General features: G+C 36.4%; 1 protein-coding gene across 3 annotated transcripts in view; it reads left to right on the top strand.

Moving 5' to 3' along the window:
* NBAS (NBAS subunit of NRZ tethering complex) overlaps nucleotides 1-24658 on the top strand; it is a 178030-nt gene that overhangs the window by 20260 nt on the left and 133112 nt on the right. For all 3 annotated transcript variants that reach the window (XM_068678623.1, XM_068678621.1, XM_068678622.1), the window contains exons 11-21: nucleotides 970-1035; nucleotides 4415-4543; nucleotides 6127-6190; nucleotides 7676-7869; nucleotides 8948-9205; nucleotides 9977-10102; nucleotides 11435-11586; nucleotides 12377-12511; nucleotides 12776-12854; nucleotides 13796-13900; nucleotides 14175-14311. In XM_068678623.1, coding sequence (XP_068534724.1) covers nucleotides 970-1035; nucleotides 4415-4543; nucleotides 6127-6190; nucleotides 7676-7869; nucleotides 8948-9205; nucleotides 9977-10102; nucleotides 11435-11586; nucleotides 12377-12511; nucleotides 12776-12854; nucleotides 13796-13900; nucleotides 14175-14311 — 1445 coding nt within the window. The remainder of the gene's footprint in view (nucleotides 1-969; nucleotides 1036-4414; nucleotides 4544-6126; nucleotides 6191-7675; nucleotides 7870-8947; nucleotides 9206-9976; nucleotides 10103-11434; nucleotides 11587-12376; nucleotides 12512-12775; nucleotides 12855-13795; nucleotides 13901-14174; nucleotides 14312-24658) is intronic.

Here is a 24658-nt window from a genome sequence, read left to right as displayed (position 1 = left end):
CTTAATGCAGTGTTCTGCTACTTTATAACTAAGTTATGGGGTGAATTTTTAAGTTTCTCTTCCCTTCAAGCATCTGTTTGCTTTTTTCTGTAGTATGATTTGAACTTCTAAGTTTTTAATTATGGCTTGTGGATTTATTTATTTATATTTTAATGGTGAGGGTGGGACAAATAAACAAATAAGGAAAACCGCAAACCAAATGCTCCTCCTTCTCCCCTGTTTGTATAGTGTAAACATGTGAAATACATCTTGTACTGGGATTATGTCAACTTTTTTTTACTGGAAAAATATTTTTGTCTGTTTTATGACTTAAAAAGCAGTAGAACTGTAATATTTCAGTTTTCTGACTTTTGACTTCATTAGTTTCTAGTAGAAATAAATGTTTGATTTGTTAACAGCTACCACATGGTAGTTTGTGAAGGAGTGGCAAGGAACTGCACCAGGGAAAGTTCAGACAGAACACGAGGAAAAATATATGGTCAAACAGGCTTCCAGGGGAGGTTGTTGATGCCCTGTGCCTGTCAATGTTCAAGCAGCATTTGAATAATGCCCTTAAGAATATGCTAACTTCTGGTTAGCCCTGGAAAAGTCAGACAGTTGGACTAGATGATCTTCTTAATTCCATTCCAACTGGACTATTGTATAAATAAATAAAAGGATACACTGAAATCAGCTTACAGTGTTAGGAAAAATTCCAGTATTTATTCTTACATAGTGATTACTTTATACAAAAGCAAGGTCTTCATGGTCTTCCATTTTACTGCAATGAGTAATGCTTTTCCGTCATATGATACATACATACCCAACAAAATGGACAAAATTATCCTTGCATTATTTTAAGATAGGTAGCCTTAGGGAAGCTTAAGAATTTTGAAAAGTTGTTTTGCTACTTCAAATTTGACTTAGCTTTTGGTGCATAAAATGATGTATGGGATTCTTTCATTTCATGGTATATTTCTGTTCTTACAGGCACAGAGAAGAGGATTATTAAGGATTATGAATTTAAGATTTTACAGCAGACGGGGAACAGAACAGGTATTAAGGTGTAGGTCTACCTCAGAAATGTATTCTACTAACATAATTGTCCATTAATGATTGCCTGGGAGACTGATTTGAAAGGAGTTTTTAATTTAAGTAATTAAAGAATTTAAATTTCTATAAAGCTTATCAAAAATAGTAAGCTTTTAATTTTAAATGGAGTGGCTTCTGTGGCTCTTTTGAAAATCCTATTAGTTCATCTCTTGAAGCTTAGATGTTGGTGTTTCCAGCATAATGACAGGAACAGTTTTAGTGAAGTAGAGTTCAATCTCAAATAGAATGTAAACCTTCATTCAAAAAGGGAGATGCAAAAACCCACCTAGTTATTCGTTGGTGAATATAATGAACATAGCATGTGAACACTCTAAAAGAGACTTGGTTGTTGTGCTGGTATTCCTCAAATATATGCCTTGAGGGGGAGGGAAGGAATATCCCAAACCAGCCTTATGCACTACCTTACTCCTACCTGAAAAAAAAACTAAAACCCACTTCCCTTACAGCCCTAAATTTTCATACACTAAGTTCAAATCAATCATTCGTGGCTGAGATAGGGAAAATGGAGACTTAATTCTTGGGGTCTGTTATGAGATACGAGATACTATGGAAATATTTTCCTAAATAGCTGCGAAAGTTTATGATGAGTCAAACTTCCACTAGCAGGATGCATGTGAAACTAGCAAAACTGCTGATCAGAAGCAATTCGTTAATAAACAAACCCTGGGTATGTGTTTTGTATTCTTTTCTCCCTTGACAGAGTGAATGGTAAGTCTCATCGGATTGAAGTGGTGGCATATGTCTTCTATGTTTCTAAGGTTTTGTGCAGAGTAGTTTCAGCTTTCCTCTGCATGCCTTTGGGGCTACCTGTGTGGTATCTGCACCACATTCTCCTGTCTCTTATTTAGTATTTGTGTAAAGCCTTTGTTTGATTCCCTCCCCCGCCTTTCCCTCCTTTTTTTTTTTTTAAAAAAAAAAAAAAAGTTTTCCCTTTGTGGTTTACAAGGAAGGAGCAGTAAAGAATTTACCTCCCACTCTTCACTGTGTCCTGTGGAGAGAAAAATGGCTTGTATGAAGTTATATGGACTTGGGAAATAACCTTAATAGATTTTTGGGATGTTTAGGTGACTGGTTAAAAGAAGAAATTGGATGCTTGGTTGGAGGGGAAAACAGATCTTTCTGAATCTCTCTCAAGGGTAGAATGGGAAGAGATTTTATTTCCTTCACTGAAAATATAAAAGAGAAGGCTGAAGTAAAGTGGAAGCTTACTGGAAGGCTAGCACTGAATATAACTGTGCTAAACTTCATCATCAATGCACTTGCCAGTACCAAATTTGCAAAGGAAAGCAGAAATTGTTGTTACTGAATGTTTTAATCCAATTTCTGAGTTTATAGTTTAAATCTGTGAGCTATATTTTACCTCCTTAGTAGGAAATTGACAGCAGTTTTACAATGTGACAGGCACAGCAGCTAGGGGACTTGGTTATAAGAACTACCTGTATTTGGATTAGATTGTTAGAATTGGTAGCTTAAATGGCAGTTTTAAAATGGAAAGTGCCAACCTACTGAAGCTCTCACTGTCTTGTTCTGCAGTTCCCTGAAGTTGACAAGCTGTTTACTGAGGCAGCATTGACTGCTTTGCCAAAGTACTGATTAATCTCTATAGATAACAATGCTTGGGTTGGAAATTTGAACATAGTAGCAGCCATATGGTTGCTATTTAAACAGTAAACGTGTTGTTACCAATACTAAGTAGTTATTTAATCTGTGTTTAAAATCTGTGTTATGTACTACAGACTGTTCATTGGAATGGCTTAAATATTTTAGGTCTGTGTTTCTAAGTCCTTTAACAGTCTCTTGTTCTTAGCACTCTGTGCATGCAACTTGATTTCTAAAAAGAGAATTACCTTTAGTAGGCATGCACTATCCTTGAGAAACTAGAATACAAATTGCACAAATTACAAATACAAATTTACACTCTAGGTACTTAAGAACATAATTGGAGAACACTTAAGAGTTATGAATATTAGAAAAAAAGTCATAATTTGTTTTAAGATATCTTAATATGCCTTCCATTTTGTGTAAAAGCACACTGAAAGCTTGAATTTAAGCAGTGCTCTCAATAAGTTGCAAACCAGGCAAGTGTGAGAACAATGAGCAGATTGCTTGATCATAATTGTTTCTATGGCATAGCTAGAACTTAAAACAATTATAATAAAAAGCCAAAATAACTAACCAAAATAAAACTGCAAAAAGGAGTCATCTTCAAATGATATCTGTTCTTAATTTGCTGTAGATTTTGTATTAGAACTTCATGATCATATTGAAGTATAGTAACTCATCTATAGTTCACTTACGTTGAGATATTTTCCGAGAGGGGAGGGTGTTGCTTAAAAATTGATTAGTGTGACTTGGATAGTTCTAAATCCTAGATACTGAGTGTTTAGTGTTACTATAGGATTAATGTTTATTAGAAAGCTTTTAGAAAGTGAGCTATGGTAACAAAATGAGATTCTATGATCAATATCAAGCTTTCAGAATCTGTGTGCTTCTCTTTTTCAGTGAAGACTAGACTCTGAGAACCTGATGGTGACATGCACAAAGGAATATAAATCCTGTTTTCAGAAGCTGTTATGCATTGCCAGGGCACTAAGTTGGGCTTTAAAATACGAGTGTATATTTTGTCTCATGGGAATGATGTAGGGATGCAGTTGTAATTGTAGGGGAGTTCATGAATCCTTAATATTAAGGAAATATTTTGTTTGTAGGAGCGAGGCCACTACATTTTGCCTGTAAGGAAAACTTCATCCAGGAGAAGCAATGTAATATTTTGTAGCTTTGCTAAGGTTTACTAACAATTGTTGAATTATTTCTTCAGTATGGCCTTAATCTGATGTTTGGACTATTGCTGCTTCCTCTGTTGCTACCCAACCAAAAGTCTGCTACTGGGGGGGGAAAGAGCTGTGTGCTAAGCTGCATTTGGGTAGCCATCTTTCTTGGAAGGTGACTATGTAGGCAGGACAACAGGAAACTGAGGCTGCTAAATGATTTCTGTAAACAGATGGTTTAAGAACAGCCTGAAGATTTTTCCCTGCATTCTCAGATTTTATTTATTGTATAGAATGTGATAAAGAAGTTCATGTTCTCAGAGTTTTGTTAGCAGTTGTAGTATTCTTAATTTATATAGGTTGTTTTCACTTTTCCATACCACAGTTGTTTTACCTTCATTTTAACTCTTTTTTTTTTTAATATTAAAATATTAAAAACAAACAAACAAAAAACAACAACAACAACAACAAAAAACTTTTAAAATGTGTTCAGGCTGACTTTTTTTTTTTCTGAAAAGATGAGACTTTTTGTTTTTGCTGACAATGTTTGGCAGGATGGAATTTTCAAGATGAATCTTTCCCCTGATGGAGCTCTTCTGGCAGCTATTCATTTCTCTGGAAAACTGACAATCTGGTCTATTCCATCTCTCAGACAACAAGGAGAATGGGACCAAGCTGACCAGGTAAGAGGGGCATACATGTTTAGAAACCTGCTGTATACGTTTTAATCCTCTGGAGATACGTTTCCGTAGGAGATGAGTGAAGTTCAGATGACTGTGCTTTGACTGCATACTGTCATTCCAGTAAATGGAGAAGCTTTGTATTCTGATCTCCAAGATCATCTGGTACAACTGTACCACTACCACTGATATCACCCACTAAACCATATCCCTAGAGCACCATGTCCAACCTTTCCTTACACACCCCCAGGGATGGTGACACCACCACTTCTCAAGGCAACCTGTTCCAATGTCTAACTACTCTCTGAGAAGAAATGTCTCCTCATTTCTAACCTAAACCTCCTGTGGCGCAACTTGAGGCCATTCCCTCTAGTCCAATCACTAGTTTCTTGTGAGAAGAAGCTGACCCCCAACTCCCCACGCCTTCCTTTCAGGTGCTCCTTTCGAGAGCAATAAAGTCTCCCCCGAGCCTCCTCTTTTCCAGGCTAAACAACCTCAGTTCCCTGAGACGTTCCTCACAGGACTTGTGTTCCAGGCCTTTCACCAGCTTCATAGCCCTTCTCTGGACACTCTTGAGCACCTTGATGTCCTTCCTGTAGTGAATGGCCCAAAGCTGAACACAGTACTCAAGGTGCTACCTCACCAGAGCAGAGAACAGGGGGAGGATCACCTCCCTGCTGTCTACACTATTCCTGATACAAGCCAGGATCCTGGTGGCTTTCTTGGCCACCTGGGCACACTGCTGGCTCATGTTCAGGCGAGCATCAATCAGCACCCCCAAATCCTTTTCCTCTGCACAGCTTTTGAGCCAGTCTGCCTTGAGCCTGTAGCACTGTTTGGAGTTGTGGCCAAAGTGCAGGACCCAGCACTTAGTCGTGTTGAACCTTATCCCATTGGCCTCTGTCCATTAACTCATCTTGTCCAGGTCCCTCTGCGGGCTTTCCTACCTTCCAGCAGATCGACACTTTCCTCCAGCTTGGTGCCATCTGCAAACTTACTGAGAATGCACTCAATTCCCTCATCCAAATCATCTATAAAGATATTAAAGAGGATGGGCCCCAACACTGACCCCTGGGGAACAGGGTGGGTAACTATAGCTTAACTGTAGTTAATCAGTTGGATCTGGTTAGACTGTATAGTTTGTATTAAGGAAACCTGTAGTGTGTTTTTTTTTCCTTTTTACTTTTCTCCTCTCTCCCTTTCATTAATTTAACTGGAGAAAAGTTTAACTTCCGCAGGTGTATGTTTTATGATCGGGAAAGGTTTGAACTTCTGTGGGAAAAATGAGTGGGTCAGCAGTGAAGTAAATAAACAGATTGTGTTAAAGATTTCACAGAATCACAGAATTTCTAGGTTGGAAGAGACCTTAAGATCATCGAGTCCAACCTCTGACCTAACGCTAACAGTCCCCACTAAACCATATCCCTAAGCTCTACATCTAAACGTCTTTTAAAGACTTCCAGGGATGGTGACTCCACCACCACCCTGGGCAGCCTGTTCCAGTGTCTAAGAACCCTTTCAGTAAAGAAGTTCTCCTAAATTTGCTTGCATATTAATCCTTCTTGTTTCCTCTCACGTTTATGTAGCCAGGTTATGATGAAATCAACCCAGACTGGAGTCTGTCTAGTGAAAAAAGAAAGAAAATAAAAGGTATGTGGTGCAGTTGAATTGTTGTTTTAAGTTATGGCGTGGTTAAAAGTATTTATACAAATGTACAAGGGTATGAAATAGCTTAATTAAATCATAGTTAGGGTGGTTGACAAGATTGTATGTACGATCTGAATTTGTAGCATGACATAGCTAAATGAGTGCCACAGTATAGTTTTTAAAAATCCTCTCCTAGGAATATTCTTGTAGCCATAATCATAAATAAGAGGGTATTTCAGCTAGTACAGGACTTAATTTATTATTAATCGTGATTATGACTAGAATGCTGAACAGTCAAACAGTTGTCTTAGGTTGTATCAGAAGCTACTACATCATAATATGATGAAATTATAATAATAATAATACGTTTTTTAGATTCCACAGTCTAAAACATAAACTTACTTTTATGTCATTTGTGTATGTCTAATAAATCTTGAATGCTAACATAATATAGAGATATTATTTCAAAACTCTGAAATAAAAGGTCTTTCTGTCCTGTGGTTTGTTTTACCTTATGTCAGTATTCTATTATTTTCCTAAAATTCAAGCCATCGCATGCAGCCATCGACAGATAGATAGATAGCCCTAGATATTGCACGGCTCTTCCAAGAGTGCAGACATCAATAGCTGTTTGTGATCCATTTGCTGGTGCTTCTATATGTCTATACTACTAAAAGCTCTGTGTTTTTTTGTGCTGTTTTTCTTGGTGATCCTTTTATTTTCAGTTAATTCTTCTGATCTTTATGGGTAGCCTGCTAACTAAGCACTGAAGTAGCAGAAAAGTAATAAGCTGATCTGTTTCTCTGTCCTTTTTGGGTAATGGTTGGCTTTTATTAGAGAGGTGGGTAATGGTAATGTATTAAATTGAGCTAACTCTTTGAGATGAACATTTTGGTCCCAATACCCAGTTATTATAATAGAAATAATCTTAGAAGTGACACGGCTTCCATCCGCATCTGTGGTGATTTTTTTTCTTGTTGGTGCTTAAATTTTCTTAATAACCACATCTTGTAGGCTGTCTCAGGAGCCTTGTTCACAGTTGTCACTTGTCCTCAAAAGCAGTGTAACCTTTTCTGAGTTTCATCAATATAACATTCCTTGCCAGGGAGACTTGATCAAGGATGGACTGGGAAGTAAAGTATAAAAGAGTTCTTTATCAAATATCTAAATTCTGTCATGTTTTGTGCAAGTAAATTGGTTTACTGTGAACTTTTTTCTAAATAATATTAAAGAAAAATACTTAGGTTAAGTCAAAAATTGAATTATTTTTTTCCCCCTATAAGAACTTTAGTTAATGCAGAATTGATCTCAGTAAACTGCAGTTGGCCCAAAACGCAAATCTAGTGAAGTAAGGATGCATATAAAATAATAAAATGTTTGTTAAATTAGGCCATCAGATGAAATCTTTTAATTGAAGCCACTTCAGTTCTTATCTGGTGTTTAAAATTATCTTCCCTTATGTGATGCTTTCTTAATTCTTTATTTTAGATAAAGAATCCTATTACCCACTGATAGATGTAAATTGGTGGGCAGATAATTCTGTGATTCTGGCTCGCTGCTCTGGTGCGTTAACTGTGTCATCAGTCAAGACATTAAGAAACTTGCTGGGAAAGTCATGTGAATGGTTTGAGAGTTCTCCTCAGGTTACTTCAGCTCATGATGGAGGATTTCTAAGTCTGGAGGTGAGGAATACACATCATTCTGGAAAGCAACAGAAATAATTTGCTTTTGTGTATGTAATCCTAAGGATGTTGCATGCATATGTATGTTTATTATCATTAATACGAAAAGTGATTCTGCCTCCTTATCTCTAGGCAGGCAATTCTGAACATCCTGCAATTCAACTGTCTTTAAGTTCCTTGGCAATTAAGTTATGTAGACAGCAGATGAAAAAACTTATAGAAGCCCAGCTCTGAATGAAAGGAAAGGAAATTCTGCAGGAAACAGTTTGTGTCAACAGTCAGTTTTCACTGCTTCGTTTGTTAGTGCATTTGAAGAATACTGCAAGAATGCTGCACCCTCTCCCATTTTGAAGCAGGTGTCTCTTGAGTATATTTAAAATAAATATGGAACAAATTGAAATTAAGACCAAGTTGTGCAAGGGATCTGTGTTTTTGTTAATCCTTGGTAGGATTCCAGACAGGAGTAGGAGGTACCTTTGGTAGTAAAGTTAACCAGAACTTTCCTTTGTTTCAAAGAAACCGATTATTTCCTAAGACTTGCACTGAAATAGATCTTAAATGAACAATGACAAAAAAAATTGTCAGAATATCTCAATGTGTACCAAAGCTTGCATGCATGTTTTTTGAAAAGTTTATTATTTTAGAAATCAGATATAGCCAGTGACTTGCATGTTGTAGGAAGAAGAACACAGGGAAGAATAGTTGGAGATATATATATCTTTTCAATACAAATATAACTTGCGCTTATCTCATACACTGACATAAGCTGTGTAACAGTGTGCTGAGATTTAAATATGTCTCGGTAGTTCTGTACTGTCTGGGGTGATGTAGGATAGTGTATCTAGTGCAATAGCGGGTTAGTTTTAACAAACCTTTGCCCTTCCTTAGCAGGTAAAGGATGAAGTCTTAAATCAAGGAGAATATTAATCAAGCTGAGGAGTGAGGGGTTTAAAGGAGGAATAATGTTGATGCAGCAATTTGAAGTTCTGGAAGTGGAGGTTTACTGTATTCTCACCAAGCTAGATGAGATATACTAGGTGGAAGCTTTGTATTCTACTAAGAATTGTTTTCTCTGCAGTGTGAGATAAAACTTGTTCCAAAAAGATTACGCTTGGAGAGCAGACCTGGTGATGAAGATGAGGGAGAAGATGACTCTGACTCTGATGATGAAAATTCTGCTAAGGACAGATACTTCAGCTACCTGAAGCAAGGCCTGTACTTCGTGACAGAAATGGAACGATTTGCTCCACCACGAAAACGTCCACGTACTATTACAAAAAATTTCCGCCTTGTTAGCTTGAGGTCCACAACTCCAGAGGAGCTTTACCAGAGAAAAGTGAGTACTAAAGGGAAGGTTGTATCTGATAATTAGCTTTATTTAGAAATATTAAAAAAAAAAAAAACAAAAAAACTTTTAAAAATAGTTGTTATATTAGGAGTAGAACTTAGGCACATATTTCTAGGGGGTTTCATATTTGAAAATGGGCTATGTTATCTGATGTAGGTAACCATTGTTTATAAACCATAATAATTCAAATAAGATGTTTGCAGGTAACTGTGCTTCATTAGTGTTGGAATTGTGCTCATGTGAGTGTTTACAAATAATGGGGAGGCTGAGCAGGTATGTTGAAAGAAATTAGTTCTGTTTGTTACTGCCCAGAGAATGGGTTAACTTACACTCTGATATTAATGTAATTTACGTGCATACTTTTTCACATATAATGTACATAAAAAGTAGTCCTGTGACACATTTTTATCAGAGAAGAGATGCTTCTTCATCTTGAAGACTTCTCTAGGCAGTACTTCGTTTAGGACATTTTGGTTGTTCTGATGGCGAAGCAGTCAAGCCTAATAGCTATTAGAGTTTCGAGGGGGTGCTAATGTCATACTGGTTGCCTAAACTTCTTCCTTTTTATTGAGGAAAAGTCTCTGTTTTTCTAAAGGCTTCTGTCAGATCTGGGTCTTATTCATTCTTATCTTATAAGCCATTCACTTCCCTACCTGCTTAAGCATACCCATAGTAATTATCCCTCTACCTGTTTCAACACAGAGAATTAATAATTGATCGCTTAATGTGGATTTTAATTTTCATGTGTTTACTTTCCAGATTGATAATGAAGAATATGGGGAAGCTCTGTCTTTGGCTCAAGCATATGGCCTTGATTCAGATCTTGTCTATCAGAGACAGTGGAGGAAATCAGCTGTTAACGTTGCTTCAATTCAAGACTATTTGGTGGGTTTGTTTTTGTGACTTTTAGGCTTTCTTTTCAGAATGCCTTTGTTATCCTCACAGAAATTGAATTGTGTTCTAATTTATGCAACATAAATTGGTGGCAGTTCGGAGAGCTGTCCTGCAAATTCCATTTGTGTGTCATGTGAGAGAGAGTGATCTTGTTAATTTAACTGAAGGCTTGATTCAGAGACCTTAAAAGTTAATGGAAATCTTTCCTTTGGAATATCTTCTAATTTCAGTTAATAGCTCTCTCTAATGTAATCTCTTTCTTACGTGTAGCGGTAGATTGTTTCACGGCAAATGAATAATAATTAGAAATGGAATACATTTAAATAACTTCCAGGTATTTTAGAAAATCATGTGGGAAGGTTAAGTTGGTATCCATAGCTATTGCAAAGGTTGAATAACAAAATTTATATTAAATTCAACCCGTGACTGGACTGTTTCAGTAGAATCCACCATGGGTTTTGTTTGTTTTAAAGAGAGTTACCTAACTTAGCAGACAAGCATCATCAAGATGCACAACCTAATGGTGCATTAATGTAAAATCTTCTATGAGATCAAGAGAAATATCATGTAGTTTTATTTATTTCAAGTCATATATTATTTAAATGTCAAAGTAAGATTTTCTAAGTGACCATTCTCCATATGCTATGTAATCTCAACTGAAGATTGGCATATAAAGCCAATAATCCTTTGTAACCTCTCTGTGTCTGTGGTCTTCTGTAACAGAAGAGACAGATACTGAGAATAACTCAAGCCCTGTTGGGGAATACACGAAATCTATAACAGCTGTATCTTTGGCCCCAAAACATCAAATTTGATACAGTATAATCAGGAGTGATACTAATTAGGGAGCAGAAATAACAATTTCTGTTCCTCTTGTTGTGACTGGTCTGCTATGGTCGTTTGGCTTTTGTGCCCTCTTCTGCCATGTAAACTCTGATGGAATTATGTTTTTTTCATTCTTTGCTTCTCTTTCTATTGGAGGGCTATATTCAGTGACCACTGATTTTCTTCAGGATACAATTTCTTGTGCTGGAAGCTTCTCTTTAGCTAGTAAACAAAGTCATGTGGAGAGCACTGCAAAGAGAATTAACACCATTACATTAACTGAACAAAACGAAGTCCACATACTGATAAAACAGAACTGAACAGAATTGTGTGGAGTATTTTCCCTATCTCACTTCTTTTTTTGGTTCACATTGCCAGTTATGAGATAAACTCGGTGTTTTCTTAATGTTCTAATGTGTTTCTTCTACTTAACGTTTCCGTTTTCATTGCTTTGGATTGAAACATATAACATTAGGCCTGTGCTTTTGTCTTGGACAGAGCAAAATTAAGAAGCGTGCATGGGTTCTTCATGAGTGCTTGGAAAGAGTTCCAGAGAATGTGGATGCTGCAAAGAAGTTGCTACAGTATGGCTTGAAAGGCACAGACTTGGAGGCTCTTGTGGCCATAGGAAAAGGAGAAGATGGTGGCAGGTTTGGAAAGAGTGTTTTTTTTTTTTTTTTTTTTTTTCCCCTCCTAAATCAACTAATAGTGAAAATATTAAGATGCTTTGGCAGGGCATTAAAAAAGACATAATGCTCTGAATCAAACTATTCTATAGATGTCTGCAAGGTGTTTGTTGCCATTTTACCTTTGACAAAGTACTTCGATAATGAATTTTCCCCTATGTCTGGTGCCTGCTACTTTTTCCATTACAAAGAACTTCTGATGTTGTGATTTTTCTGTGAGACTGTTTCTGCTGCCTCTTCTGGTAGCTGCAACTACTCCTAATGAAGATGTTTTATTGTACGTCTTGATTGTTGTGATAATATTTTGGAAAGCAAAATGCGGTGGGAAGATTGGGTCAGCAGGTAAACGTATGCAGAGACAATTCTCTTTGGCATTCAGTTCCTGATGGAGAGGAATAGGATGTTCTCTCTTCATCCATTCATCTATTACAATTGTAAGTTGTAGAAACATTGCCAATTTCAGTGTTACCTGTAGTCTTCAGAAGCTTTTACCATCATACCATCATAGTTGTGGGTATTTTCCTTTTTTTGGAGGTTGGGGGTCGAAGAGGTGCTTTTCGATGCCTTTTGTTTGATTTTGCTGACTATATTCTTACAACAGCAAAATTCAGTTTTATAATTTTCTATGAAAGTTTAAATTTTTAGTCAAGACATAAGTAGAAAACTGTGTCAATCTGCTTTTTCAGTAACCGTTCTTCATATCTCTTTTTTTGTTTGTATCAACATTGATTTGGTTGTTGTTTTTGTCCTCCAGATTTATCTTACCAGGGGAGGTGGACATTGAAATTCCCTATGAAGACTTCCTGTCAGCAGACGAAGAAACAGATGCTAAAAAGGAAAAAGAGGCCAGGAAGCATCAAGAACTGCTGTTATCAGTAGACTTCTCAAAGTAAATGCAGTGTTAAGCCATGTTCTATTCAGACTTATAGTCCTGTAACTACAGAGTTGCAAGAACATTCTTATGTACATTATTCCTGATAGAAAAGTTGTGTAGATTTTTATTTGGTGTCACGTTTTATCAAACTTCTCAATTTACTTCACTTCTCAGTATTCTCCAGTGCACAAAATCATTCAAATGTGTAGCTGTTTACTTCATATGTATATGATATACAGTATCAATTGTAAACATGAGAATTCTTTCTTTGGTAAACAGGCTAACGCTGGAACAAAAAGAACTCTGCCGTAGCAGGCTGAAGCTGTTAATTTATCTTGATCGCCTTGAAACCTACGAGGTAAAGGAACTTGATAACTGACTTAAGTTCTTTTGAATTCTCATTTATACAGTTACTCCTGTAACATTTTTGTCTCATCGTATTTTTTTGTATGTTGTAGTATTAACATTCATAGTCTTGTTGAAATGCAGGTCTCTCTCTTGAGAAATGTAAGCTGTTTTCTGTTCAGGCTACCTCATTTCTTGTGCTTCAAGGTTGCAAATGGCTAGCTTTTAGCTTTGAGAAGCATAGTGGGGCAGAAGCCTGTTTTGAACATACTGTGGCAGTCTGCCAGCAAAACACAGACTGTTTTCCCATTTTTTTCAGGAATAGTCATGTACAGTTTAAAGTGCATGTTAGCTGGTATTAAGTGCACTTGGCATTTACACATGAATATGGCATTAAACTAAAATGTCAGAGGGTAAATCTGATGTGTCTTGAATAATTGAACAGTTTTGTGTGTAGGAAATAACTTATACAACAACATGGAATCTAGAATTGGTGCAGGATTATTATTGCTTTGAAGCTACCTTAATCAGTCTATTTAGGAAGTTCTATTCAGATTTTCTAGCAAATCTTATTTTTCTTTCACGAGTTACAGAAATGAAACTTTTTGGAATGGAAGACTGTTTTGCTTATTTTTTTTTTAACTTTGCAGTTGATACCATTTAAGTTGTGATTTTTACCAAATCCCTTTGTAACTAATGTTGCCTACACCCTAATTCAAATAACACAGAATTGCCATAGCTTTAGTTGGAAACAAATGTTTTTCATACTGAGATAAAAAAAAAAACACACACACACGCAAAAAAAAAAAAGCAAAGAAATAAAAAAAAAACACCTGACCCCTCTCCCATGTTTTCCAGGTATAATTCATGCTTCATCATTGTATGATAAAGAAACACATTTTTTAATGCTTCTGTAAATCTTGTATAAAAAAAAAAGTATCATATTTTTTAAAGGAAATCCTTGGAGGACCTCATGCAGCTAAACAGCACTACGATGGTGAATTCTTCAAGAAGTTCAGAAATCAGAATATTGTGCTTTCAGCAAGAACTTATGCTCGGGTATTAATATTTTACTATAACATACTTTTCTGCCTCTTTGACTTACGTGCGTATTTTTTTCTGTTGAACTTGGTTGAATCTCAATGGAAATTGAAGAACTGGAGGGTGTATTTATTTGCATTTATTTATTTACAATCCGTGACCTCAATCTAATTCTCCTTATTGCTGAGGAAAATCTTAACATTAAATGTTGTGTGATCAAAACTTACGTTACTTGCTCAGTTTCAGTCTATATCAGTCCTAAACCACCACAATATATTGTTTTTCTCTTTAGGAAAGCAATGTCAGAGCCCTGGAAATCTTGTTCACTTTCCATGGATCAGCTTTGCTTCCACACAGACAAGCAATTCTCTCCAATTTTCCAGAGACTACTTCACCGCATGAATATGCCTTCTTGTTGCCTGAAGCTTGGTAAGAATACGTTAGTATTCTTAACTTAAAAAACCCTTTAACTTAAAAAAATAAAATAAAATCCCAAATCAGCTCTCTGTATAAATTGGTTTCCATTTGTGGTGATCTGTTGTTAGTTATTTCCTGGAATCAAGAGAGCAGCTTTGTCTTTGTTATTTGTTTTACTTTGTGCCATTTATGGAAGCTTTTTTTTATCTCGTTTGTTTATTTATGAGAAAGTAGGGAAACTAGATTTACTTTTCACCATTACCCAAAAATGGAAGCACGTCCTTTTCTGATGTGGAACTACCCGTATTTACACCTGTGAAAATCTAAGTCTGTAAGTGGTTTGTAGTAACAGCCAGCATTAAGAGGCTAAAAAGTGTTTAGCTCCCTGGAAGGAACATAAATATTACATTCTTCTGGATTTGTTTCTAAATGCAATTAACCTTTAAGGAAGCAATAACTTCAAAATCATTAATCCTCTTGTCACTGATTGTTGCTCTCCTTACAAAGGTAGAATTAGGGAAAGTCTTACATCCAGACTTTTCTATTCATTCACTTGAGCTTATAAATGTTAGTTTACTGTCAATTTTATGTTAATTATTCATACAAATTTTCATAAGATTGTCTTTCTTGAACATCGTAATAATGTTCTGTGTATTAATTAGAAGAAATTTTTGCTTCTAGGGTGTTTCTTTCAAATACTTAAGTTACAAAATCAGTTTTGAAATATATTGCTCAGTGCTTATAAAGAATTGGGGAGATTTAATTATTTAGTATTTTGCAATAGTAAAGTATCTTTTTTTGGGAAGGATACTTTTTCTTGGAGTAGCTAATAGATACTTATTTTTTATTTGTAGTCTTCCAACATTATAGTTAGAATTTTGACTTTGAAGTTTTAACTGTACCGTTTGAGTAATTCTCCACGCAGAAGAATTTTTATTCATATATCTATTCCCCTGACATTTTTCTTGGTTTATAGTACTTATAACTTCTACCTTTTCTGAGTAGAAATTAGTGTTTATTTCTTGATATCAAATACTTTTTTTAGTGTCCTTTTTATCATTTTGAGAATATTGGGAACACATTTATGGTGTGAAAACACTTTCTGTAAGGTGACAAAATTACAAGAAGAAATTACTGCAATGTTTATAAAGTTGGGATGATAGATTCTAAATTTTCTTTTTTGTTTTAATAAGATTTATTGTCTGAGAGGGAGGGAGGAAGGCTTTTCTGAAATGTGGTTATGATTTTTTTTTGTTGATGTTTGCAAACAGGCTTTTCTTCTTTCTGAAAGATTTTTTTTTTTGCATTTTGTTGCTGCAGTTGCTTGGTTGGTTTGCTTAAGAAACTGACTTATGTGCTAGCAGGTAAAATTTTAAGGTTTAAATATTAAAATATTTCACCATTGCTCTAGTAACAAAGATATGAAGTTATGAGTTAAAAACTTTAGTTTTGTCTACTGCTGAAGAATGGAAGTATGTAGTTTGAATCTTTATACCCCTGGCAGATTGGAGAGAACCTGGCAGTGCTAGGATCAGCAGATATGTTCAGGTTTGTGCTTTTCTGCAAGTTGCAGAGTAGATGACACTGTACAAGTGCAAAATGTAAATGAGAGCAAATAGCATGTACACAGGAAATACTTACTACATTTTTATATATCTGATCTAACCTTGTTTCTAAAATTAACCCTGTTGCAAACCTGATTATTAACAGTATTGCTAGGCACACTCACAAAAGCTATTATATAAATGTAATAGTACGAAATATTTACTAATGAAAGTATCTATAATTGTGAGAATAACCTACTAATGAAATACACCGAAGTTTACTTAAGTGTAGACTTGATTTTATATTAATTTTTTTCTTAAATGGAACGTTTATTTTTTTCTTCCAGATAGCTTCAACTTCTGAGAATTCACATGAATCAAAATGAATCCATGTGAATCAAATATAACTAAAGTTCTTGGTGATTGTAAATGAGTTTACTAGGTCTTTTATTTCTCCCAATTTTTATAAATGGGAAACTAGTATAAACAGAATTGCTGCCAGTCTGTAGATACGCAGTTTTTGCTGTGAATTCCAGTTTAGAAGAATGTGCTGTGTAGCTTTACTTCCCTGTAGAACAGAGCATGCAGATAGAATTTGTCTTAAATAAACTGATTGAACAAGGTTGTAATTCAATTTATGAAAATATTTAATTCCCACATAATATTAAAAACTTTCAAGTGCTGACTGTAATAAGCATGTGAACAGAAGGGAAATATTGCAAAAGGGAAGCAGGGGGAATAAAGTACTCCTGGGAGTTGTCCCTATTTCCTGTGTTTATGGAGCATGATAAAAGATGGTTATGAGTTAGTCTTCTGAGGTGGCTCCTCCTTTTGGAAATTCACCACTTTGCTCTGTGTTCCTTCATCTCTAGGGTAATGCGGATGAGGAAGAACCTTGAGAATGCTAGTAGGTGCTGCTTTATTCGAGCATGGGACAAGTGAGATAGTGCAAATAGGCACCTTTAGCTGTTGACAACAGAAAGGCATTGGTACTTAACTGTTTGCTGTACAACAGCACCAATGTGAATGCACGTAGAAGTGCTGCATCTGGAGAATGCATTACCTATGAGAAATATTTTTGGAAAGATTGCATTATGACTGTTATTTCATTTTTGTATGGTGCCTTGAGTTAAGCTGTAGGTAGTATACTCCTAAGTACTCAGGGAAAGAAATGCCTGTTTTGCTAGCGCATCCTATAGAGCATAAAGCAGGTTTTTGTCTTGTTACTGGCACATTATCTATGTTAGTATGGCAGTAGAGTCTGGTTTCACAAAAAACTTTAAGGCTTAATCAGTCAAAAAGAAGTTGGCATAACAAAGATAAGAAGATGTAGATTTTTTTTGTCTTCTGGGCCAGGTTGTTAGGAAACATGTATTTTTTTTCTTTGTCTGCTTGTAAAACATCTCAGGTGATAGATGTCCTTTTTTTTTTTTTTCATAATTTTTGCTGCATGTTTTGTAGCTTAGCACCTTTTGGTGATCACTCTCAGAACTGTTCAGGTTTATAGTAACTGATTTATGCATTCATGAGAATGTTTAAAAGGACTGGGAGTTACATAACCGCAACAGCTCCCTGAAGCTGAGAAGGAATCTGAAATACTGAGATACACCCATGGCTCTACATGCCTGTCAACTTCAAACTGACGTTGTGATGGACTGAAGTTACCTAGTGATGTGTTTTTGCAGGGTTGTGATTTTTTTCTATTTCTGTAATGTTTTTCTGTAATGTAATGTTTTTCTACTTCTTTTACTTTTCATATTATTTCTCAGCTTCTTGTATAATGATGACTTCTGACTCTGTAATAGGTCTGGGTTATTGGGAGTCATGCTTCTTCTCAAAGATCCGTCAGGGGCAGAGTATCTGTTAAAGCAACTAGGGTAAAGGTTATAAAAGTTTAGGCATTCAGAGTAGTTGATAACTCTTTCTAATCTCTATTTTAATAACTGTAGCTAGCATTCTTAGTTTATGGTTAAGGCTGTTGACCTCAGGTTTTTAAAGGTGATCTCATAGGAATATAATGCTTTACTGCTGTTGTAAATACATAACCTGAGTCTTTTCATTTTCTTTTAATTTTCTTATCCTTATTACATTTAACTGTTATACTGCAACATTACTGTTCACACTTAAGACTCACAGAAGTTGGGAAATTCAAATGTATGGTTCCCTCAATAGCCATAACTCTCATATATTGCACACTTCACCAGTAGTAAAAACCTTCACTTAAAGATAGGAGAAACATCTAGAAGTCATTTTTTAACTTTGAACTTCTACAAATATTGTTTTTCAGTCATGGCTTACAATGAATTTTTAATGGAGAGTTGTGAATGAACTCCATTTGGCTGATACTCTGGGATAGGAATGGAAATATCTTTTAAAAACATAAAGTGAAGCTTTTAAATGCTGAAAAATTCCATGCAGTAGACTCTCATCTGTGAACAGAAAAATACTATGTAATTAAACGGAGAGGTTTGTAAGCAGTTAACTTTGCCTTTGCAGGATGTTATCTGCTCCTGAATGATGTCTTTAGTTATTGCCTGTGGCACTGCAGTTTCAACAAAGTGATTCTGTCTTCATGTCTACTTTTCTTAGTATGTAATCGGTTTGATGACTGAACATCTACAGAACTGTTGAACATAGACTACTAGTTCTCTTCTATTAGTTTTTCTTCTCTTCTGCTGAACTGCTTTTGTTTTTAAAGTAGCTCAGAAGTGTTCATCTTTAAAGAATTCATCCTGTGGTCAGTTTTCTTTTTTGTTTGTATTCCTTTTTATAGCACTACCATGAGATAAAACTTCTGTTCTTCTTATTTATATGCAGTACTTTACACTAAGGGAAAGAGGGGAAAACACAAAGTGGTTCAGAAATAGAGGATCAGTGTAGTTAATATTAATTTCAAGGATCTGCTTTGAAAAAAAAAATCACAAATCTCACCTCCTACTGAGAATTAGGAAAATCAAGTTTTGAGGGGAAGATTAAATTTACATGACAGCATACAGTCTGCTCTTTGGACTGACTTCTGGTAGGAGTGAAGAAAGTTCTTGTGGTCTGTGTAAAAATTAAAACAGTGGTTCGGAAGAAGAGAAGCTCTTCTTAAAGCTGGCCTGTGTGGGGATATGTGGGTTTTCAGGGACAGCTCACTTAGGCTAAAAGGATGCTGCAGAAAGTAAGCTGGTGAGTTACTGTAGGTATTAGTCTTGTAGATTTTTTTAAAGATGAGAATGAGAACTTGAAGCAATGAAGGGACTACGGAGAACATGAGCTGTTGACAAGGGAGATGGGAAGCTTCACAAGAACTGCTATGCTTAGGCAGAGTTGCCATTCAGAGGGACAAGATTATTCAAAAAAGGCAAAAGGAAAGCCCTGCTTTTGCATGTGAAGAAACCATTGTAACAATAAGGGTTGGAGACTGGCTGGGCAGCAGCTCTGTTGAAACAGACCTTGAGGTTCTGGTGGACACAAGCAGGTTATGAGTCAGCAGCACATCCTGGCAGCAGAGAAGGCCAAAAGTGTCCTGGTCTGCATGAACAGAAGCACAGCCAGGAGATGGAGCAGTCAGGCTACAGCACTCGTTCAGCTGCATCTAGGATACTGGGCACCCAGTACAGGAAAGATATCAGTGAACTGGAGCAAGCTCAGAAGAGAGACATCAAGATGTTTGGGGATCTGAAGGGCTGGGGGCCTGGGTGTGTTCAGCTGGGTGTGGGTCACAGGGTTGCCCAGCAGCAATTTTCTAATGCCTTACTGTATAGGATGTGTACAACTGTGGGTGCTGTTTGTAGACTTAACAGGATTTTCTGTTTATTTCTGGTGTGTTTGTGCCTAACTTATCCTACCTTAATCTGCCATGATGCATACTGTTTTGCATTCGTATGCCTGAATTGTACCTTGACTTGGCTTCTGTGTTATTCTCTGAAATTATATTGCTGTTATTGTCTTGTTTATATCCTTTTTTAATGGAGTTTATGATCAAATTTCTTCCACAAACATTCATTATGCTTTATAAATGTACATTTGTAAAGAAGTATTTTCACTATGATGCGGCAGACTGGGAGTTCAGCTGTGTCTTTAAAGTTAGCCCATTTTGATTTTGTGAAAGCTGTTGCCTCACAATTTCAGTTGTATATATCAAGGAAAAACACCACCACTACCAACAACAAGCAAGCTTCTGAAGTGTCACTGAATAATGTTGATTGACATTTCTGATATTTAGATTATTCAGTCCAGGTTGCTTTAGGACGAAGTTTCCTCTCTTTCCAGATTATATATGAGGATAACCAAATCATTAAAAAGTAACGTGATTTGTTTATGCAAAATCAGATAGCACATTTTTCTCTGGTGGCGGAGTTGCTTCAAAAGACCTGTCACTGAAATGCCAACCGTAGGAATTCTGAAGTGTAGCTAACTGTGGCAGCCAAAAGCTGCTGGGATACCTTTTCCACTATTTAATGTGGATTGGTTTTCCCAAACTGTTTGATGCTTTTGGCACTCTGTTTTAGGCACTAGCTGTGCTTCACTGCTGCTTGATTTTTCACATCATATGGATACTCTGAAAATGAAATGCCTCTCTCTCTGCCTACTGCTTTTGTGTCATGTAATATGTTGAGTAATGGGAAACCTAAAAATACATGTAGTCAATTCTGTAGTTGCATTTGCTAATTCATTACTAAACTATCCCATGTCTTCATGCAGTATGAAAAATACAAATACATACATATCATAGCTGTTTCAGACAATGTATCTGGGATGCATTTCTTACTGTATTTCATCTGCAGTTCTAGAGTAATTATAACATCATAAAATTTTCAGAGCTGTAAGAATTGCAGAGCAACAGAAACTGGAGTTGATTTTCCCATTGAAAACAGGGAATATATGAAATTTAACAAGAGCAAATACTGGATTGTGTACCTGGATTTATGGACAGACTGGGGAATGAGAGACTGGAGAGCAGCCCCACAAAAAGATTGAGGACTTTGGTCAATGGCAAGATGAATCAGAGTCAACAGTGAGCCATAGCTGCTAAAAGGGTCAGCCGTACCCTGGGGTTCATCAGGTGCAGCACTGCTATCTGGTTGAGGGAAGGGATTGTCCTGCTCCTCTCTGGGCTGGTGCGGCCTCACCTCCAGTACTGTGTGCAGTTTAGGGCATCACAATTTAAGACACAAAACTATTAGAGTGTGTCCAAAGGAGAGCTATGAAAGTGGCAAAGGGTCTGGAGGGAAAGATATAAGAGGAGAAGCAGAGATCCCTTGGTCTGTTCATCCCCAAGCAGAGCAGGCCTAGGGGAGGCCTCATGGTGGCCTGCAGCTCCCTCACGAGGGGAGCGGAGGGGAAGGTGCTGAGCTCTGCTCTCTGAGGACAGCGACAGGACCCGAGGGAACGGCATGGAGCTGGGACGGGGGAGGGTCAGGCTGGGTGTTAGAAAGCTCTTCACAGAGAGTGGTTGGGCAATGGGACAGGCTCCCCAGGGCAGCGATCATGGCACTGAGTCTGCTGGAGTTCAAGTAGTGTTCAGACAACATTCTTGGACACATGGTCTGATTTTGGGACGGTCCTGTGTGGAGCCAGGAGTTGGACTCAATGATCCTTCTGGTTCCATTCCGACATGGGATATTCTGTGATTCCATGGTTGCTCTCTAAGAATACAGACCTTGGCCAAATCAGTTTCCGGGTTAAAATGAAAAAGAATACTTTATAAAATTTCCCTTGCAAATCCTGTATTATTTAGCCTTATTTTGATGCATTCGTATCGGTGCATAGTGGGATTATAGAATTTAATATGAAGTCTAAACTCCTTTGTAGTGTACATACAGTAAAATACGAAAGCTGGTAATTCTGGTAGGCATACAAGTGTTATCAGGGGTAAAAGAATATTTGAAGGTTCAGTATTTTATATTGCTTATCACCAAAAAGAATATTTAAAAATAAAATTTAATAAAATCATTATGAAGTACATTCTTCAAACAATTTTTGAGTGGATAACAAAACATTTGACGGAAATACTACCTTATTTTGCTGTTCAGTATCTTTACTATATAGCTTTTCTCTTAACATATCAGTCAGTACCTGTTGTCTCATTTAAATGCATTATGTTCTATTTCAGTATGTAACATTCAAGCTTTCAAATAGAAAATTAGTATTTTCTCATTTTTTTTTTCGGGCAATGGGAGATAAATTTAAAAAAGGCAAACATTCATATGCTACCCAAATAGTTTGAAGAAAAAAAACCCCACTATTTTAAAAATGTACATGTCTTTCAGCAAAAAGATACTATTTCATAAGTGTGTTGGGGTGAACTGACTTTTGTTTTCCAGGCTGGATTCAATTTGCACGGTTTTACAAAGGAAAACTAGAATAAATCAAATCCTCAGCTGAAAGAATCTCAGACAGTTCCCCTGAATGAAATGCTTGAAAGAAAGAAGGAAAAACAAAACAAAACAAAACAAAAAACACCAACTAACCAAACACAAAGTTACCATCGGCAATAGAAAGAATTGTCCTTAGAGAGAAAAATAATCTGCAGGTTTGAATGAATGCAGTTGGTAAGGTACAGAAGCTACAATAGCATGGGTCTCTTTTATCAGAGCAAAGAATGTGAAGAGTTGGCAACCCAATGCAAACAATAGAGTTGAAAGAGCAACAAAGGAAAAATGAGCTCTTTTTGCAGAAATAGAGTTGAATACCTCCCTAATTTGTCAATTTACTGAGCACCAATCATATTTACTCTAATGTTAAAAGAAAAATAAAAAAAAAATTGGGGGGGGGGGGGCGGCAAGGATGGGAGAAACAGTTGCTGAGAGAAGTAGAAGAAAAAAGGCTATACAAAAAGAAACTCCTAGGTAATCTTTGTGTGGAGTTAGGTATGTTGCACCTGATAAGTTTCTTTTAATTGGAAAAGGATGCCTGCCTTAGTGACTATAGAGATCTGTTCCAGCACCTGGAATTTCAGGTGCCCGTTTTGTTTCTAAGTACAGTCTTTGACCTCTGTGGAATTTCAGTTTCTAGAGCAAAGTGCTAAAATTGCATAGCATAAGCGGAGAGCCTAATGAATGCTGGAGGCAGTAGCATAGACTGTATGTTCCCCGTACAGCAAGCTACTTGTGCATGCTGAATTTCCTTCCACACCAGGCAGACTTATGTATTCTATGCGGTAGTTCTGATGTGTTCCAGTGGTGCTGAGTTTGCTGCATGTTTATTGTAAACAAAATAATGGTAGAAAAATGGAAACCCTGTCTCTTAGCATATACTTACTTTCCTATCTCTTCCTCTTCTCAGTCTCATTTGCATTCAGTGCTTTTGGGTTTGCAGAATGCTGCAGTATTTTAATGCCTGAAAACTTTCTAAACTTACTGTTTCTCAGCTGATCGCAGTTACTTTCCCAGATTTTTGTTACTCTTTTCTGCATATGTTGTTGTAGTTACTGATACAGAGCTACGGGGTAAAGGGGTTTGGGGGAGAAGAGGGGAATCTATGCTAAAACATAACAATTATTTAAGAAAAAGAAAAAGCCTTGTGATAAATGTTGAGTTAAATACATCTCTTTAATATTTTCTTTGACTTTGTAAAATGCTTAGGTACCTTGATCTATCCTTTGCTAGTGGCAAAATTGCTTTATTTCAGTCCTTGTGTTAGAATTAATATGCAAAGAGATTTTCTAAACTCTTCAGAATGAGGGGAGAAAGCAAGGAAGGCAGAATGCAGTCAAATAGGGGACAGGAGGGATTTGAGAATTTTTTTAGAATTGTTGAGGAGGTGAATGAAATAAACAATTAGCTCCGTGTGTGTGTTTTTTGTGAATTTAGCTTGAGAAGAAACATGTATGTTAAGACTGACTTTTTACAATTGCTTAATTCTACTAGGATAAGATACTTCACAGTTACGTATTTTTTTTTAAATGTTGTTTCCTTTAAGCATTTAGAGAACATAGGTGCTGATTGCTGTTTGCTTCTTGGTGAGAACGTTACAAATCTGAAATTACTTTCTAAGTATATTCCTATGGTGAACCTGAATACTTTTGAAATGGCAAATCAAGCCAGAGCAGAAAATAGTTTCAAAAGAATTTTTGTTCGCTTTTCCATAGACCTGACTCAAAGTATTTAACTTTTTCTGCTGTGAGAAGGGGAAAAAGATGGAATGAAAGTCTCCAGTCAAGACTGCACTGCATGATGATTTTTTCATATGAATCAAAAAGTCTACTCTTCAGTATTTTGTGGTGAAGTCTCCTAATAAGCTTTTATGAAAAACTTTTGAAGTAAGCTTATAGAACTTCTTGAATTGATGTGTGTGGGCAACTGTAGGTTTCAGTCCTGCAAAAACCCTTTGGCGAAACATGAGATTGGTCTTGGTAGAAGACAAATGGCCAATAGGCAATGTGAAAGGGGAGGAAAAAAAGTGGTATGGACAAGCACATTGCCACATTTACCTGAAGGTTCTCAAGAAACTTTAATATATGGCTCAAATATTCCTGAACTTGGTATTTTCTAGATGTGTAATAAACTTTATGATGCTTTATTATTTATTCTTTATTCTGATAACTTTCTAATTGTGAAACCAAAGACTCATTTTTTTATCCTCTGTTGGGCAGTGGGTAGTTAAGAGCTTATGTGTACATGGTATAAGCTAGTATCTGCTGCTTTTGATTTTGAACGAGGCCCTGCTAGTCTTTTCGATACTTACCATGTTGTAGGAAGTAAAAACAGTGAAATGCCATTTTCTATTTAAGTGACATGGAAAAAGAAAGCAACTTTGTTTAAAAAAAAAACAAAACGCACATTGGTTGCTTTCTTTCCTCCAGCATTTCTCAATGTGCTCAGGCTTT

This window comes from Anas acuta, chromosome 3 (genome assembly GCF_963932015.1).
Source record: "Anas acuta chromosome 3, bAnaAcu1.1, whole genome shotgun sequence".
Lineage (NCBI taxonomy): Eukaryota > Metazoa > Chordata > Aves > Anseriformes > Anatidae > Anas > Anas acuta.
Note: the sequence above shows the minus strand (reverse complement) of the source record. Positions and strands in the feature narration are given on the sequence as shown.